The sequence below is a fragment of the Zingiber officinale genome, chromosome 6A (assembly GCF_018446385.1).
Source record: "Zingiber officinale cultivar Zhangliang chromosome 6A, Zo_v1.1, whole genome shotgun sequence".
NCBI classification, from domain to species: Eukaryota; Viridiplantae; Streptophyta; class Magnoliopsida; order Zingiberales; family Zingiberaceae; genus Zingiber; species Zingiber officinale.
In genome coordinates, this window is record NC_055997.1 from 118367630 (window position 1) to 118387509 (window position 19880).

General features: G+C 39.1%; 1 protein-coding gene across 1 annotated transcript; it reads left to right on the forward strand.

The window, feature by feature from the left end:
- The first annotated feature begins 558 nt into the window (after positions 1 to 558).
- Positions 559 to 2453, forward strand: LOC121995209 (WAT1-related protein At5g47470-like). Its single transcript, XM_042549011.1, has 6 exons — positions 559 to 752; positions 1211 to 1327; positions 1552 to 1765; positions 1850 to 2011; positions 2098 to 2249; positions 2336 to 2453. The coding sequence occupies exons 1-6, from the start codon at positions 559 to 561 to the stop codon at positions 2451 to 2453; spliced, it is 957 nt and encodes a 318-aa protein (XP_042404945.1).
- The last annotated feature ends 17427 nt before the right edge of the window (positions 2454 to 19880 follow it).

Below are 19880 nucleotides of genomic sequence, written 5' to 3' on the forward strand. Positions count from 1 at the left end.
GAAAATTCAAAGTTCAAACAAATAATCACAAGGAATACTCCCATTTGGATACAGCTAACGGTTTTAAATCGATAACGTTCAATTTAACGGCCAAACTAAAAAAAATAGTGATTTTTAATTTCTTTAATATATATCTATATATATATCTCAACTTTCCATTGTTTTGATTTTTCTTATTCCGTTACATAAAGAATTGTTTTCCGTTTCTCAATTGGAAATGTAAGGTATTAAATAGTTTTATAGGTGTGCATAATTATAGTTTCTCTTATGTCAGATGAATTCATAAACCCCTAGATTAGAACATTAAATATCAAGGTAATTAAATTAATCATTCCTTCAAATTTTTGGATAAAAAAGGAAAGAAAGGAATTTTAGAATAGGATGATTTTATTTTTATTAAAAGAATAGAACAATCCTAAAAATTAATCAAGAATATAACAATAATAAATATTCAATATCAAAGTGGTATTATACATTATATAAACCCCACAACACATTCAACACCTTATCGTCGTTCAAGTGTTCAAGTTTCTAATATCAACAAGCTAGATCGTAAGCATGAGGCCCCTTAATCACATGCTCACCAATGCCTTCGTCATCCTTGGTCTGGTCGTATCTCAAGTTGGCACTGCAGCCTACATGGTGTACTTGAGCCCCTTTCTTTCCATTGGCATGAATCCTTTGTTCTTTGTCATTTTGGTGAACTTTATCATGTTCGGAATTATGCTTCCATTCGCCGTCATATTTGAAAGGTAAATAATATCCTTCACCTCTATACCTAATTGCATAACTTAAGTAGTCCTCTCAGAACGGTCTAGTGGCTAGCACATGAGATGCTGTCAACTTAAGGTTTGGAGTTCGAATTTCGACATAGTCAAGGTAAAAGTCTCCCTTATCTACTAGTCACTATTCCAAGGACCAGTCCGTGTTAACCTTGGGATAGGTTGGTGGAGACATTGGGAGCGAGCACAATCATCTTTTACCAACTTGCATAACTCAAGTATCTATTCTTCACGTATCAATACCGATTACATTTGTGTTCAACTTACAATAGGAGCAAATGGGCGGCTCGACTAAGTTGGAAATTGATAATCCAAATCAGTTCGATTGCTCTTTTAGGGTAACTAATTAAGATTTATCCAATTCTGTTTTATGGTTTTTAATTCACTTATTATATCTGTAATTTTAATTTCATATAATTATTTTTTAGGGCAACATTATATCAAGTTATGAATATATCGGGAATGAAGATCACATCTCCTGCCATTGCTTCTGCCATGCCTAATCTTGGCCCGGGAATCATCTTCATAGTAGCAGTGTCTTTAAGGTAATCATTCAATTAAGCAACATAGTATCAATGATTATATATTCTCTTTTAAATGCACATTACTTTCATTTAAATAAGAGATAATCTTGTTTCTTAGATTTGAACATGCATTTTTATACATTCCAATATCATAGTAACATTATAGATCTTTGAAGACATCTATAATAATAAGCATGCGTTTTGAATTCATGTGGTATGCCTCAAATTGTGACGATATGTTGTAGGTTCGAGAGGTTCGATATCAAGTGCTGGTACACCAGATTGAAGATCCTAGGAAACATAGTGTGCATTGGTGGAGCAGTGGCCTTCAGCATCTACCAAAATCCTTCATCTCCACCTGCCAACTCTGTGGATAGCGGCATCTTTGGTGGTTGGTTCTTCGGTTGCATATGCCTTTTTGGGGCTGTCCTGATGATCTCCTTCTCGACAATTATGCAGGTATTGTTATCACCTCAGTCGACTAAATCTGCCACTTAACTAATGCTTTTTGACATGATCAAGAACCACAATTGTGTTGTGTAGGCTGCAACATTGATTGACTTTCCCGCTCCCTTAAGCTTGTGTGCCTTTTCATCCTTGTTGGGGGCAATTTTTACAGCGATAGCACAGTTACTGATTGACGGGAAGATCGACGTTGGCACTTCAACCATCGACTTATGGGATGCCATCCGTGTTGCTCTAATGGTACACATGCTTTGCTAAGTCACATGTATCATGCTTTCAGGTGTGTGTTTTCTTTCTATAGCCATTCAATGTTGGGTGTAATGCAGAGTGGTGCAGTGAACTCTGCCTGCCTTGGATTCTCTACATGGTCTGTGAAGGAAAAGGGGCCGGTTTTCGTCTGCATGTTTAGCCCAGTTCAAACCGTCGCTTCTGCCATTCTAACGGCAGTAGTTTTAGGCCAGTCGATCGGACTAAAAAGGTACGGTTTTGATACTGAATTCAATTGCTGATGATCTATAGACAGTTTGCTGATGGAGCTATTCCTCTTGGACTTTAATGTTGCAGCATTGTTGCTATGGCCTTCATGTTCTGTGGACTCTATGAGGTGCTCTGGGCGAAGACAAAAGAAGAAGCTGCTTTCCCACAAACTACTGAAGACATTCAAGAACCTTTGCTACCATGAACACTTCTTTTCCAATAATTTGTGGAAGACGATATCATAAATGAACTCTTTTGTTCCTGTAATTTGCAATATGTTTCTTCTAATTCAATAACAAGAGTTATTTTATATCTAAAAGTGTGACATATGAAACATATTGATAAGTCATAACGGACCTAGGTATGATGTGACAGTCAAAGTCAAGATGAGGTGATGATCCAAGTCAAGGGGTCATTCTAAACAGGGCTTGGTTCTTTGCCCAGCACTAAAACCCTCAGTATAAAGACGGTCGGCCAAGAGGCCGGTAGGACCAAAAGAGCCTAGTGCTTCTCGCCTGTAGTAAGACACCTAGTATGTACTCGACCGGCCATTGTTCGTTCGGGTTCAAGAGAGTCTTGACCGACCACAAAGTCGGCTAGGAGTAATATTCGGGCAGGACCCGGGGACCTAGCATCTTTCTTTGGGTGGCCGGAGATACAACTAACTAGAGTTATAAGGCTCAGTATTCTTCTCTTCATCGAACAAACATACAAGGCAAATCTCAGAAGAAATCCAACTGGATTTCTATAGCTCAAACATCACTTCAGGAGCGAGCCTCCCAATACAAGGACGATCGGTGGAAAGTACCGGCCGGGGCTCTCGAGGCTTATTTCTCCATTTTCGTGAAACAAGTATCCCTGCGTACGGTCGGCCAATCATATAGTCGTCCGAACCTAGGGGACTTGATTTTCTATTCATAATCAGAACTCCAACATTACATAATAGATATCCGAGCAGTCTTAAGAGCTGAACGTCCTACCATACTCAGTACTCTACTTTTATATATACACTCGGTCGCTTAAATATCCGGCCGAGATACCTTCAGGGATCACATTGTCAGAGAATCACAATAGTCTGCTAGAGAATAACAACCATTTTACAAAGAATATTTTTTTTATTATTACATGAGCATTCAATAGAATCTTCCTCAAAGATGATTTTACACTTTCTATCAGCCGATACAGTGTGACATCATATTCCTTCAACCGTCACATTAATGGTGTAAGTTACAAAAAGGGTGCACATGAGTAACGAAAATTTTCTCGGATGATGACTGTACGCTTCCCAGGCTGTACATATTTCCTTACTCGACAACTTATGTCATCCGACATTCTCTGCCACCTCATGATTGCGGAGTCTATTAGAGATGGTATATAAAACGGGTCATCTCCGTTGACAAGGTATGTTTTTTACAATAATCTATGTGTCACTTGAACCTTCTTTTTGGTCAATTTGGGGGTACTTACTCTTGTAATATCCTTTTCCCCTACACTCAAAACAAATAATATGATCTTTATTTTTACAAATTGAAATCGTTATACCTTCACATGTAAGGGTGGCATTTTCTTCATTTGATTCGGATGTAGAGGCTTCTTCTTGCTCTAATGCCAATGATCTACACTTCCCCTCAATCCTTGAGGTGGATTCCTCTTCAACTTCATCCTCAGATGATGAACATCTCTCAACCTCCGAATCCTCATGTACATGAAACAAAGAGTTTCTCTCTTTGCCTTTGTCATTGCTCTAAATTGTAGATGGATCTTCACCAATTTTCTCCATAGCTCCTTAGCATCTTTATATATCTCCAATTTGGCTCAAAATATTTCCTGGCAATAAATTGACCAATGATTTGATCACTTTGTCATTGGTCTCACATCTCTTGATTTGTTCCTCGCTCCATTTACTTCTCTTGATGAGTTTGACTTTGTTATCACTTGGAGCTTCAAATCCCTCCATTAGAGCAAATCATTGCTCTATCTCGATCATTAAGAAATTTTTGATTCTTGATTTCCAAAGATTGAAGTTTGATGATATGAATGGTGGAGGCACTCGAATATCAAATTTGAGTCTATCTCAAAAATCCATCTTGAAATTGAGCTCTCTTGATAAAATCTTTGACTTGTTGATTTTAGGGTTTCAACTTCTTCTTCTTCCTCTAGCTCGTTGCCCTTTCTGACAGTAAGGGATAACACTCATTGGAGTAGGTGGATAAGGAGGAGGATGGACCGACATCCACGAGCGTACTAGATCAATCAAGGAATCAATGCTCGTCTGTAGATCAATCTGTCGGCGCTCGATGGTTGCAAACTCAGTGCGCACCTTAGCCATCTTAAGAGCGTGATCCATGCACATCTCCTCGAAGCGTGTGTCCATACTCTCCTCGAGCTCCAAAACATGAGATCAAAGATCATTATCATCACTATACACGTCGTTATCATCATCGTTCTGAGCTACTGCCACTGGAGTCCCAGCTGCAGCCTTCTCCACAACTCGTAGTTGTGGCCCCTCACCTAAGCGACGACCGTCAATCCATCTTACGATATCCCCCTCTACCTCAATGCCAGCTAATGAGAAGGATCAAGCCGAGACCCTCGAATACTTCTTCGTCATCTACTGCACCCTGCCATGTGAGACATCGATGCCTAAAGATACTAACCACTCCGCGATGATATGTCCAAGGGGCATATGAATACTACCATGGACAAACGTGACAAAGTGAGTGATGCAGTGGAAAGAATTCAATACAATGTTTATGTCAAGGGAATGACGGAGAGCATATAACATGAAAAGGTGAGAGGGTCGAATAACAGCTAGGGCATTAGTCACAATAGGTAACAGACAATTGACAGTAACTTTAAACAAAGCATTGTTCGATGCAGATATCTCAAGTGTTGAGAAACTAGTGATCACAACACTAGGGTCGTCTGGACAGGGCCATCGGTAAAAATGCTCATACATAAAAGACAAAGAGAGATGGTCAAAAGGTGGAGGTAGGAGATATGGTAAGGTGGGATAAAAAACAAGAGCATCCGTGGATGAATGAAAATGTAGAAACTCCTAAAGAATGGTGAGAGAAAAGTCGATATTTCATTTTTCAATGCGAGTACGATATGTCAAGTCCACATCAGGATACAAATTATTATAGAATTTGCTAACTAATGATTCATTGATAGGATTCTCACAATAGAAGGCTGGGTCAATTGACCAAGCCGGAATAAGTTTAAACTTTATCGAGTTGAAAGCATGCTGAAGTAAAGAATTTGGACAGCGAGAGTTAGTAGGTGATTGATGGTGGCGAGATGAACCCTCACCTGACTCTACTTGCTTTTGTTTCTTCCTAATGGTAACGAAAGAATGCACCAAAATGCATGAGAAATAATAGCAATGATATGGAATGATGCATGAATGAGATGCCAAACGAACCGATTAGCAAAGTGGACACGAAGACATAAACAATTGAATGAAAGGTAGGAATTAGGGTTTTAGGGTTTTACCTTGGTGGCAACATTGTTTACCCAGAAAAGTAACTGGCGAAGAGATAAGGACTAACCGACACCACACCAATGAAAGTAGTCATTGGAACCACATCGACACTAGAAACCTAGGTCTCATGATAGGGAAAGGCTATCACCGGGAGGTTGAGAGGGAAAATCAAGGACACGAGAGAGACCTAGGTCTTACCGGAGTGACCTAAACAATGTAGTCACAGCTAGAGAGACCTCAAGGATGAGCACGACAACGGCGAAAGTTTTGGAGGTTTTAGGGCTCGAGAGAAAGGGAGAAAATAAAATGAGTGAATGAATAGAGCAGTTAGGGTACGAGGTTTAAGTCGAGATCCTGAATTGATTAGAGAATTACACCAATCGATTAAATGAGGTTTAATCAATTTTCTATTCGATTCCAATTGAATCTATGCATAGAAAAATAAACTCAAATCGATTGATTCAATCGATTAATATGATCGTAATCGATCAGGTGATCAATTCAACAAGTTTCTGTTCATGCGACAAAATGACTCCTAATCGATTATATCAATCGATTGGTCTAACACAAATCACACTGGTCATCACTAATCAATTGATTCAATCGATTTGTGTGTAGTAATCGATTGATCCAATCGATTACTGTATCTAAATATCTGATTTCAATTTTAGATCAAAATTTAGAAAATCATTGATAATTCTACAAGTATTAGAAAATTATGAAATTTTATATAGACATTACTTATGTCATATACTATCAGGAAAAAATAGTTTCATATGAAAATACATCTCATTTTCAAAAATAGATACAAAATAAAAAACTATTAAAAGCTTTAATGTTTCACTCTACTTTGTATCTAACTAATCTATGGTGACTCAAACCAAAAGATAGACTTCACCAAGTTTTTCAAAAATTATTTTGAAATGATTTTCAAAACACAATTTTCAACCACAATCTTTGGGCTAAATATACATGATTTGTACACTTGCTTTCCTCATGATTAGACAAATGAATGATCTATGAAAATTTAGTCTTCTTGGCCAAAGTAATACATCATAATAAGCATTATAACTAAGAGAATTGTCCCTAACATCTCACTCACATCTATACATATCAAAGGAAATCTTATGTTTATGTAGAATGCAAAATAAAGGTTCAATGGGCTTTAAGAATTTGTATTTTTGAAATGATCATGAAGGGTTATGGTCTAGTCAACATAACACGTTCCCAATTCCCTTTGAAGAAAACTAAATTCAACTTTGGGAAGATGTTTAGTGAAAATGTCGGCTAAGTTGGATTTTGACTCAATATAATTAAGGACAATATCACCTCGAGTCACATTATCACAAATAAAATAATGTTTAACCATAATGTGTTTTGTTCTTGAATGGTGAAGTGAATTTTTAGTTAAGTTTATGGTACTCAAATTATCATAAAGAACTTGAACATATTTGTAAGTGAGTTTATAATCTTCTAAAGCATGGGTCATCCATAATAATTATGATATACACTCTCCCATAGAGATATATTCCACTTTGGTTGTGGAGAGAGCTACACAATATTGTTTCCTACTTGACCAACTCACTAGAGAGGATCCTAGAAATTGACATTCACCACTAGTTTTGCAATCCAATTTGCATCCGACATAATTAGAATCTGTATATCCCACTAGATCAAAGGTCTCAATACGAAGATACCAAAGGCCTGCATTTTAAGTTCCCTTGAGATATTGAAGAATTCGTTTAATGACACTCAAATGTGACTCCTTGGCACAAGATTGATATCTTGCACATATACCTATGATGTGTGCCTGCAAGTATATGAGTGTCATCAAGTAATAAAATATCGATCTCACAGGGATTGTTGATTAAGCATTAGTTAATTTTGCACGGTAAATTATCTAGACAATTGAATGTTGGCTCATGAACACTTAAAGGAGAAAGAGAAGGGAAGAGAAAGAGAATAGGGAGAAAGAGAATAAGCGTAGGTGAGTGAAGGATGATAGTGTTGGTGTGGTTTGTACTAACGGTCTAATTCGGATTTTAATGAATGACAAGTAAATTAAGTTAGGTTTTGTTATGATCTAACCGCTTAATTAAGTGTGCAGGAAATCTAGCTAGGTTGACGGGCCGACTGATAGCTGGTACGAAGTCCAGCTAGGTCGACGGATCGACCGGATAGCTGGTATGAAATCCAGCTAAGTCAAAGGGCCGACTGGATAGCTGGTATGAAGTCTAGCTAGGTCGACGAGCCGACCGGATAATTGGTACGAAGTCTAGCTAGACCAATGGGTCAACCGAATAGCTGGCACGAAGTCTAGACAGGTTGACGGGCTGACCGGATGTCTGGGAAACTGGTAAGCTAAGGTAAGTCACTAGAGGAGAGTGATCAAGTAAGGACACATCCTAGTTGAAGAGACAGTAGGCGTCAGTCCAGTTTAGGTCCATTTGGGATCCCTAAGCTGAGACTTTGACTAGTTCTTGGTCCTAGAAAGACAGGAACTAATTACTACTCTGTATTATTAAATTATCCTAATACTTGTTTTGTAGAGTATTTTTGGACTAATATTATTTTGCAGGGCAAAAAGAAGAAAATTACCTTCGGATGAATAGTATCCGAAGGCGCCTCCAAGCAGTGAAGGTGCCTTTGTACTATTCATAGAAGGTGCTTTCCATGGCTATGGAAGGCGCCTTCCACAGGATAAAGTTTTGGCTTCGCAGCGGATAAGTGTCGGGCTGTTCGGGATCAAACTTGCCTCATTGGAGACGCCTTCCATGCTCTATTTAAGGTTGCTCGCCCAAAGCTTCTTCAACAACTAATATATGAGCTACTGCACATCCGATTGAACTTCTGACTGCTCTAGGCTTCTGCTATGACTCTACTGCAAAGCTGTTGCACCCGACAACTATTTCGAGGACTTCTGATCAAGGCCGTAGACCTACATTGACATGAGCGCTCCCACTTTGATTTCCAAGTGTCAGTAAATTTTTTTGTGTAATTAAATACTGCAAAAGGACAAGTGCAGGGTGTTGCACTTGTTTTAACTTTCCTTGTACTTCGATTCCCTCTTCCAGAGGTACCGGAAGAGATTTATAGTGAATTACCCATCGATAGGTCCGCGAGACCTGGGTCTTCGAGTAGGAGTTGTTGAAGGCTCCAAACCAAGTAAGTCGCTTGTGTTCCTCTCGTGCCTACTTTTCGTGTTTTTCTTTTTCGTTGGGTTCGCACTCTGATTTTAAAATGACGAAAAGAGAATTTTTGAAAACCACGTGTTTCACTTCCCTTCTTACGTGCGTAATTGATCCAACAAGTGATATCAGAGTAGGTTTTGCTCTAATTTGGTACAACCACTAATCAAGCTGGGGGAATTATTTTTTTGTTCTATTTGAATTGACCTATTCAGATAATTATTTTTCGTTCAGTTTTAATTTGAGATTGTTGTAACACCTCTCAAACTTTTCTATATTTTTTTTATCTCAAACACTTCTAATCCAAGACTTGTCCTCCTCTATTCAACGGTGACGACTTCCCTTACTGGAAGAAGCGGATGGAGGTGTACCTGAAGATCGACTTCAACCAGTGGTTCAACATCACCAGAGGCTACAAAGCTCCCATCGACAACGCTGGAATTCTAATGGACCCGAAACATTAGAATCCAGAAATGAAGAAAAAGGCACAAATCGATTTTAAAGCACTCAACATAATTCAGTGTGGACATAATTCAGTTCATTTTAAATAACTGCGTCGGCTCACACGAAAACGCAAAGGAATTTTGGGACAAGCTCATAGAACTGTACGAGGGAACCAATGACGTTAAGGTAACAAAAGGAGATTTATTTTTAAATAAATTGTTTAATGTCAAAATGCAAGAAGGTGAGCCTGCCAGTCAGCTGCACGCGAGGATAAAGGACATCCACAACAGACTCCACACAATCGACCACCAATTAGAGAACCGGGACCCAATAAGGTATGCCTTATATGCATTTCCTCGAAATGCACTATGGGCATCCATCATGGATGCCTATAAGATTTTGAGGAACTTGTCAAAGTTAAAACTAGATGAATTATTCTGTAAACTAGAACTGCATGAACAAACTAACGCCAAATCCGAGAAAGGTCTTGCTCTTATTGCAGGATCATCAAAAGACAAGTCCAAATCCAAGCCGGAACCTGAAGACGAGTCTGACCCAGACTAAGAAGGAATTGTAGAAGATCAACTCCGCCTCCAACTCTAACAACAAGAACGTAATATGTTTCGGATGCAATAAGAAGGGGCACTACAAGACCGATTGCTCAAATTTGAAAAAGAAGGTCCTTAAAGTGACATGGGATGAATCATCTAGAGATGAATCAGATGACAGAGAATCGAAGTAATCCAACTACCTCGCACTGATGGCGCACAGACTTGAATCAGAAGACGGGTCCGAACCTGAATCAAGCTACGATCTACACTCATTTTTGAAAGTTCCGATGAGGTACATTTTAGATTAAATAAAAAGTTCTTTAAAATCATTGCATGCTTAAATAGGAAATTAACTACTTATGAAAAACAAATAAACAAACTAACAAAAGAAAATGATAAACTTAATAAACAATTAAAATTGAACTCAACAACTGAACCAATTCAAATTGAAATCCCAACTCAAGTTGCAAAACTTGAGGAGGATAGTTTTAGATTGAAAAATGAAATAGTTAAACTAAAGGAATTACTTGAAAAATTCACAACTAGATCCAAGTACCTGGACATGATACTTGGATCACAAAGAGCTATGTACAACAAATCCGAAGTTGGATATAAGTCCACCTCAACCAATAAATCTTTTATATCTTTAGTTAACCACAATAATAACCAAAGTAAAGCTTGGGTTCCAAAAGCATGGCTAACCATGCAAGTAGGACTCAATCAATATTACATACCTAAAGATAAAATTTATTATATAAATCAAAATAAATAAAAAGACTCTCCCCTAAACTCTAAAGTTAAATCTTCAAAAATAAATACAAAACAAAAGAAAAATTTTAAGTTATTTAAACCTAACTTAAATAAATACAATATAAACAAAAATTATAATCAAGTATATGTTGGTGCAATATTCCCTAGGTCAAGGTTGACCTGGTTGACTGAGCTTGAATTGGGTCAAGCTCAAGTCTTGATGTTTGGGTTTCGATGTTTGACAATACATGTAGACTATATGGAGATTGCAGGTGTAAATTATCCATGTGAGGAGATTGTAAAAGACCTAGTGAGTGAAGTTAGGCAGTATGAAAGTCCTAGTGAGTGAAGCTAGACAGAAGGAAAATCCTGGTGAGTGAAGCCAGGTGAAAGACCTAGTGAGTGAAGGTAGGCAGTTAGAAAATCCTGGTGAGTGAAGCCAGGTGAAAGACCTAGTGAGTGAAGCTAGTGTCACGCCCCAGAGGAGTCCCTGTCCGAAGAAATTTCGGCAACATCTCCCCTGTACGGGTGACAATATGAAGCATTACTACATACAAACATACCTCAGCCACACTTGGCTGGAATATATATACAAAATATAAACAACATAATACACAGTTTAATATACTCAGCCTACCCGGCTGGACATAAATGAATAAAAACAACCACGCAGTTTATATCATCAACCCATTCGGCTGGAACAAAATAAATACAACCACGCAGTTTAATAAGCCTACACGGCTGAACGTAAACACACAGCAGCGGAAGACATAAAATAATACAAACGTAAAACCAACAACGACACTAACAAAAATACCTGTCATCACAGACTTGACCCAAAATTCACATTGACTTGTTGAAAAACAAAATACACAAAATCAATATATCGCCCCAAACGATAACAAAACCAAAACGAAAACTATCCTCGAGTGTGACATAAGACCCAGGACTGGCAGCCGGCATCTCTCCAAGCATCCATGACTCATCTACCTGTTACCTGGCGAAAGAAAATCATTTTTATGGGGTGGTGAGTATTGGAACTCAGCGGGTAAGGAAAGAGATAGTTCATGAACATAACATGTAAGTAGAGAGTGTCAATAGTATACAATCTCATAAGAGAAATAGCAGATACTACAATAGAACCAAAATAAATGCTCATACCTGAAACCATATCCTAGGCTAGGTATAGTAGGTCAGAACCGATAATAATCTGCTACAATACTGCTCATAACTACAGAGGTAATAAGCAAGGTATATACAAATTTCCAATGACTGAACATCTACAATGAGAATATATCTAAACACAAGTAAGCATATCAGCATACGTGAACAACAGCAGTAAGTAAGCAATAACAACATATATAGACAGCAGCAGCCAAAATAAATATAATAACAACAGCGTATGCACGGATGGTCACTCCCGCCCACCTCTCTACACCATGACCCTTGTATGGTCGAGAGGCCGGGTCAGTGACAGACTATACACCACTCCAGCTACCACTCACACAAGTGGCCGAGGGGACAGTTGTATAGTAGCTAACTAGCTACATCTGCGATGGGGTCCCTGCTGCTCGTACTCCAACTACCACTACCCATGAGTGGCTGAGTGCGGCACGACAGGACAAGCGGCATCATCTCCAGCTACCAATCTCTCGAGTGGCCGAGGATGCGGCCCTTTTTTAATGACTCTCTCGACCGCAAGGGAGAATTGGTCGTTGACATGATGCGCCAAATGCAACAATCATCATACAAATATAAACAAATTTAGGTATGCTACATGAAGCCAGCATGCTCATTATAGTACATAATAAACAACAGTCAAAGCATACAAACATGATATCTAGTATTTGCTACTAATCATGGACAACAACAAGAGACTGTATAGATATGGAATGAATTTCTCAAAGATTACGTGGAAGTATCAAGCGCAGGAAAGTAAGAGTGGAGTCAAGATAAACAGTTCTTATCCAAAATAATTCATGCACTAAGGTCAAAGTACTAAAAGAAAACAAAGCAAGAAGTACCCGCCTCAACAAGAAGATCGAATCAAAATTCATACGTCAATACGCTCATCTCGAATCAACATCTTGCATAAATCAATAATATATACATATTTTATTTAGCTAAATTCATATGAATTAAATAGCTAAATAAAACCCCTAAACTAATTAGGAAAAATCCTAATCGAAATAATTAGCCTAATTCATTAACCCAATTTAGTTTAACTCAATCCATGATTCTTTTACCTCAACATCTTACGAGTTAACCAATTTAATCATGGCAATCTTCTAATCGACACCAGAAGCCCGAAACCTTCATGGAAGGAAAATGAAGCAATAATGGAGACACCCACACACAAATCTTCACAACTAAAACCGTCCCAAAAGAAACTGGAATCAATATTGGGCAAAAAAATAGGAACCCAGATAGATGAACCATTCTAGAAACCAAGGCTATTTTGAAGACACAAAAGAGTGACATCGTAATCCAACTACCACCTACCAATTCTGTTCCAGAAATCCGAGAGCAACACGAAAGAGCAAGCATCATCAAAGTCAAACTTCAATTTCTGAAATCTGTCCGGAAATCTGAGACCATCATGAAGAAGCAAAAACAACCTTGAATCATATTACAACCTACTTCTTTTATCCACTAAATAATAGATAACTTGAGGAAAAACAAGAGTAACAATAAACCTAAACCACACCCTTTTATTCTAATCCGTAATTAGAAATCCTTCCCAAGGCAATGAAAGAAAACCAATCCAATTACAAACCCTCAAGTCTATCCTGATGAATCAAATCCATTACGAGGAGAAAATGCAAATACCATAAACCAAATCAACATCTCAAAAATCTAAAGCAGTAAATCAAGCAACGCCACAAAAATCCGGACCATCCTCTAATCCCTACGCTTAGCTACCCAGGGAGACAAACTTCCATACCTACTAGGGGAAAGATCACCGGCGGTGATGGCTCAAGAGAGGAGAAGAGGCCGGCGGTGGTTTGGGGATGAGGGATCAAACGGCTGCTTCCCAGCGATGGCGGCTAGAGGACCTGCGACAATCATGTGCGGTGGCGTGCGTCTCCGATGCTGGTGTGAGGAGGAGAGGGCGGCGATGGGGCGACCGGTGCTAGGGCAAAGGAAAGGCCAGAATCACGTTCTGCGGCGTCTGTGATGGCGCGAGGAAGCTCGGAGAGGGACCACTTCTCGCTCGTGACCGAAGAGGGCAGATCGGCGCCGGCGATGAGAGGGTCGTCGACGTCGATCTTACGGAAGAGAGGGAGAAAGAGGAGTCGGCGCGAGAGGGAGAGGGAAGGGATCGGGAGAGTCGGCGGTGGGGAAGGGATTAGGCACGGGCAAAGAAAGAGAAAAGGATTTATAAACTTAGGTATCTTTGATTAAACCCTAGATTAATTTCTCAATTAACTCCCACTTAATTGGGATATCCAAACGGGCTCTCCTACAAGCTAATAATTGATCCCCTTAAAATATGTCATATGAGCTCCGAAAAATTCTCATAAAATTTCTAAAAATTCTGTTAAGGCTATTAGCCTATTAAACCTTATTATTTAATTATTATCTAGTTCGGTATTTTACAGTTAGGCAGTTAGAAAATCCTAGTGAGTGAAGCCAGGTGAAAGACCTAGTGAGTGAAGCTAGACAGTTAGAAAATCCTGGTGAGTGAAGCCAGGTGAAAGACCTAGCGAGTGAAGCTAGGCAGTTGGAAAATTCTGGTGAGTGAAGCTAGGTGAAAGTCCTAGTGAGTGAAGCTAGGCAGAAGAAAAGTCCTAGTGAGTGAAGCTAGGCAGAAGGGAAGTCAGGTGATTGAAGCCAGGCACAGGAAATCCAGATGGATCAAGGATGATCGGACATATGGTGCTGGGAAGTCCAAGTAGGTCAAAGGGATTGACTGGATACTTGGCACGAGGAAATCTAGATGGATCAAGGTTAATCAGACATCTGGTGTTGTGAAGTCCAAGTGGGTCAGAGGAATTGATCGGACAGTTGGTAAGGGAATCCTAGCAGGTCAAGGGTGACCAGACGCTAGGCATGATGTGCCAACAGGTTATGGTTGACCGGATGTTGGTTTAGGGGACTTTGGACTTGGTTTTGGGCAAAAACAAGGAGCTAGATCAATCAGCTGATCGATTGGCTCATGCCCAATTGATCAGCTGATTAATTGTGTGAGTCCCCACGACAAAGGCTTCCCCAATCGATCAGCCGATCGATTGGGAAAAATTCCCAGTCGCACAGAATGGCTCTGGATCGATCGGCTGATCGATTCAGAGCCCCCAATCGATCAACCGATCGATTGGGAGTCGCGATTCTGTGCGATAAGCCCTAGATCGATCGACCGATCGATCCAGGCTATTCCCAAGAGCACAGAGGTGCTCTGGATCGATCGACCGATCGATCTAAAGCCTCCCCGATCGATTGAGAGCAATCTAATCGATTGGGATTTGACTATTGGCGCAGGATATAGCTGTTGGCGAGCATTTCCCACAGTAGAACTTCCTCGACTCTTCTCCACGCGACACTGCGATCCTCTCCTGCTCTCTTCACCAGATCTTGAAGGTTCTTGGTGGTTAGTGCTGGTGCACGTCCAAGTCAAGAGGCGAGTTTCAACAAGAAGAAGAAGCTAGGGTTAGGGGTTTTTTTTGCATATCTTGTAAGCTTTTGCTTGTATTATATTTCCCTTCCCTTTCTTCTTGTACTGCGAGCTTGTAGGGTTTTTCCGCCTTCGATAGTTATCGAGAAGGAGTGTTTACATAGTGGAGGGTGCGTGAGTGTGCGGATCCTTGGATTAGTCACCTTTTCTTGAGGTAGATACCAAGTAAATCCCTAGTGTTAACATTGAGTGTTGTTTCTTTGTATTTTCCGCTGCATTTCACCACAAGAAACAAGCAACGACGAGAACGAGATTGCGCCGAGCTATTCACCCTCCCTCCCCCTCTAGCTATATTTTCGGTCCCAACAAGTGGTATCAGAGCGAGGCTGCTCTTCACCGAAATCATCGCCAGAAGGGGCAACAAAGCTAGAGGGTGAAGAAGTTGAAGCAAATTCATCAAGTGAAAGAATTCGAAAAGGCTCAACTTTAAGATGGAATTCCAAGATGGACTTGGATTCGATACAAGGATGCATCCACCATTCACAATGATGAGCTTCGATCTTTGGAGATCAAGGATCTAAAATTTCTTGATGGTGGAGATAGAGCACTGGTTTGCTCTTATGGAAGGCTTCGAAGCTCCAACAAGTTCAAAGGGAAAAATTCTCAAGAGGAGTAAGTGGAGCCAAGAGCAAATTCAAAGGAGCGAGGCAAATGACAAAGTGACCAAGCTATTGGTCAATCTATTGCCAAGCAATATTTTGTCTCAAATCGGAGAATTCAAAGATGCCAAGGAGCTTTGGAGTATGTTGGCAATGATTCATGAGATCCCCTCCACTGTACCAACTCAAGAAGAATCCAAAGAGGGTGACTTCGTGGGTCAAGATCAAGAGGAAAAGGATTCTGAAGTTGAAAGATGCTCAACTTCAGAAGAAGAGGTCCAAGAAGCTTCGTCTTCAAAGGAATACAATGAAAAGGGCAAAGAGGGAGCATACTCTTTGTTTCATGTACAAGAGGAAGATGAAGAAGCCTCCACCTCTAGGATTGAGGGGGAGCAACCTTTGTTGATATCGGATCAAGAAGAAGGAGAAGCTTCTACATCCGGGTCAAATGGAGAAGAAGACATTGCATCCTCCAAAGATAAAAAAACATCAAATGGAGGATCAAGTGTCATCCCTACATGTGAAGGTAAAAAGATTTCCATTAAAAGTAAAAATCATATCATATGTTTTGAATGTAGGGAACATGGGCACTACAAGAGCAAGTGCTCTAAATTGGCCAAGAAGAAGGACCAAGTGGCACCAAAGGGCAAGGAGAAGCCCAAAGAGACCGCTCCCGGAACAAAGAAGAGCAAGGAGCACATTGTGTGCTTTTCTTGCAATCAAAAGGGCCACTATCAGAGTCAATGTCCCAAGGGGAAGAAAGCGGTCAAGGCTCAAGGAGGAAGCACAACTCAAGGGGGAGCCTCCAAGGTCAAATGAAAGGTATCATTTATCGAGTCTACCCCTTTAAATAATGGTAAAAAACATGCTAATTCCAATTTTTATCATTTTAATGCTATTTACCACAAAAATAGGGAGCATGATAGCATTCAAGAAAAATATATGGCTCTCCATGCTAAGACTACCACACCTAGGGTTAAGAAGGTAGGCAAAAGGTTAGGCAATGACACTAAGGACCATAGATATAAGCCTAGAAATAAAAAAGCTCAAGGATTTAAAGAAAAATCAAAATCTAGGGATTTATGGGAAGAAAATCAAGTCTTAAGGTCAAGGCTTGATAAAATGGAAAAGATCCTAAAAAGGATGAAAAGTATCCTAAAGGGCAAAATGAACAAAACCTAAGTTTAGCACAACAAGGGTCATCCAAGGGCTATAGGGGTTTGGGATACAAACCTAAAACTAAAAAGGGTGTGCCTTCTTACCATATGGTTCCATATAATTATGGAACCAACCCTAGGTCAAATGGTCAAGTCAAAAATACAAGGGAAGTTATCCCTAGAAGTATTTTTGCAACAACAAACGTGACTAAGACGTCTAAGAAGTCCAAGAAAGTCACTAAGAAGGTCACAAGGGAGGAAATCCCTAGAGTTGATCTAGAAAAAGTGACCAAGGCCTCCAAGAAGTCTAACAAGGTCACTAGGAAGGTATCTAGGGAAGTTATCCCTAGTGAATACTTAGAGCATCCAAGGAGCACCAATAGGTTTTGGGTTCCTAGGAGCATTTTCACTACTCCTTAGATGGGATAGAGAGTGTCAACTCCGATTAGAATGGTAGTTAAACCAACTTTGATGAAGTTGACACTTGGAGAGCATTTTCAAGGTTATTATTAACCTTTGAAAATGAAATGGATAACTAAGTTACTCTTGGAAAGGGTAAGATGTGCCATAGTTTGAGTATTTGGATATAATTTTAATTGGCACAAGAAATCAAGTCTAAAGAAATGCCAAGTTGGGATTTTGACATTTTAAATTGGGAAGTTAAAGGCAACTTAAGCCTTAACTTGTTACTCTTTAAAAGAGTAATTTGTGCCAAAAATTTGAGGAATTTGCTTAATTTAAATTGACACAAAATTAGGAAAATCAAAAGAAATGCCAAAATTGAATTTTGGTATTTTCTTGGGAAATAGTGGGCAATCTAGGTTTTAAATTTTAATTTAGTTAAGAATTAAGGATACTTAGATAGATAATCTAGGTATTTCATTTATGCTAATTTACCATGCGTTGTTTCTCCATCATATATCATGACATCATATTTATTCTTGCACTCATGCCTTATTATAAAAAATACAAAAATACCATGTCATGTCATACATGCATCATGTAGTTATAGAAAATTTTCTTTTGAAAAGTATTTCTTTTTGATGTATGCCATAACATATCATGCATTATGTTTAATCCCTTGCAATTAAGGACAAATGACATTTACTAACAAGTAACATTCTTGGTAGATGTTCATAACTTTAAAATACCTAGGTAGATATGCATAATCCCTAGATTAGGGCAAAACCAAAATTTTACATCTCACACGAACTATAAGGTGACTTGTATGTGTTTTAATACACATTGGACGCAAGTGAGATGTTAGGATGATGAAAAAAACTCAAGATGTTGATTTAGTGCACTCTTTTGAGTTTTAAGTTCATCAAAACACATAGTTATGTGTTTTCCAATCATTGGGAAAACTAATGTACAAGTCATGTGTATTGAGCCCAAGGAATATGGTTGGATATTGGTTTTGAAAATGACTTTAAAATACTTTTGGAAAACCTTGGTGAAGACTATCTTTTGATGGTAATCATTATTGAATAGTTGAGCACAAACTTGAAAGAAAAACACTAAAGTTGTTACAAGTCTTCAAGTTTGTGTCAATCTTGGAAAATGGAAAGTATTTTCATAGAAAACTATTTTTCCTTGATAGTATATACCCTAAGGAATGCCTATATGAATTTTCATGATTTTTTGATTTTTGTAGAATTTTAGGGGAGTTTCTGAAATTCACTGAAATAAATTTTCAATTTTTCAGAGCTCAAGTCGATCACTTAATCGATTGGAGTGCCTTAATCGATCGGACGATCGATTGAGAGGAGTTCTCCCAAGAGCAGAAGCTCACTAGATCGATCAGCTGATCGATCCACGCAGTCTGAATCGATCAGTGGATCGATTCAGCAGGGTTCAATTGATTGGGACCCAACTCCAATCGATTGGGGATGCTGATTTTAGCTGGGAAAGCTTATTTTCAGCTTTTTGAACCATTTTTAGTCTATAAAACCATTCCTAACCCCTCAAAACACATTTATATACATTTAGGGGGAGTTTTCATGATGAAAATAAGGATAGATTGGTCAAGGAAGACTAAGTAGAGGTTTAGGTTGAGGTTTGGTTTCAATATTGAATTTTTGAACCTCAAAACTTCTAAATTTGGGTTTCCTAAAGGTTTAGGGATTCCAAGTCATTGTTGGTGCAATGATAGAAGTTACGTGCATGTCTTTAGGGGGAGCTACTCTTTAAGGAAATGAAAATCTATTTTTTCATACACCTTGGAAGGTGGTTAACCTTCTTTAGTGAAAATGCTCAAGGTTGGGCATTTGAATGTAATGGAGAGTGAATATCTTCATTATTCATGTGATGTATGCTCACGGATGAGCATTTGATAATAATGAAGGGTATGGGACCTTCATTATTATGTTGTGAATAACGAGTGAAGTTATAAACAACGTTGAGAAACTCTTCAGGGGGAGTGTTTTTGATGTGTGCCAATAGGGGGAGAATGTAGGGTTAAGTTAGGCCTTCATTACCTAAAGAGGGAGTTTGTCCTCAAGGAAAGAGGGAGAATGAAGGAAACTCTTATTCATACATTGGCATGAAGGAAGTTGAGGCTATGGTATTAGCCTAACTTAAAGGAGGTATTGTCAAACATCAAAAAGGGGGAGATTGTTGGTGCAATATTCGCTAGGCCATGGTTGACCTGGTTGACTGAGCTTGAATTGGGTCAAGCTTAAATCTTGATGTTTGGGTTTCGATGTTTGACAATACATGTACACTACATGGAGATTGGAGGTGTAAATTGTCCATGTGAGGAGATTGTGAAAGACCTAGTAAGTGAAG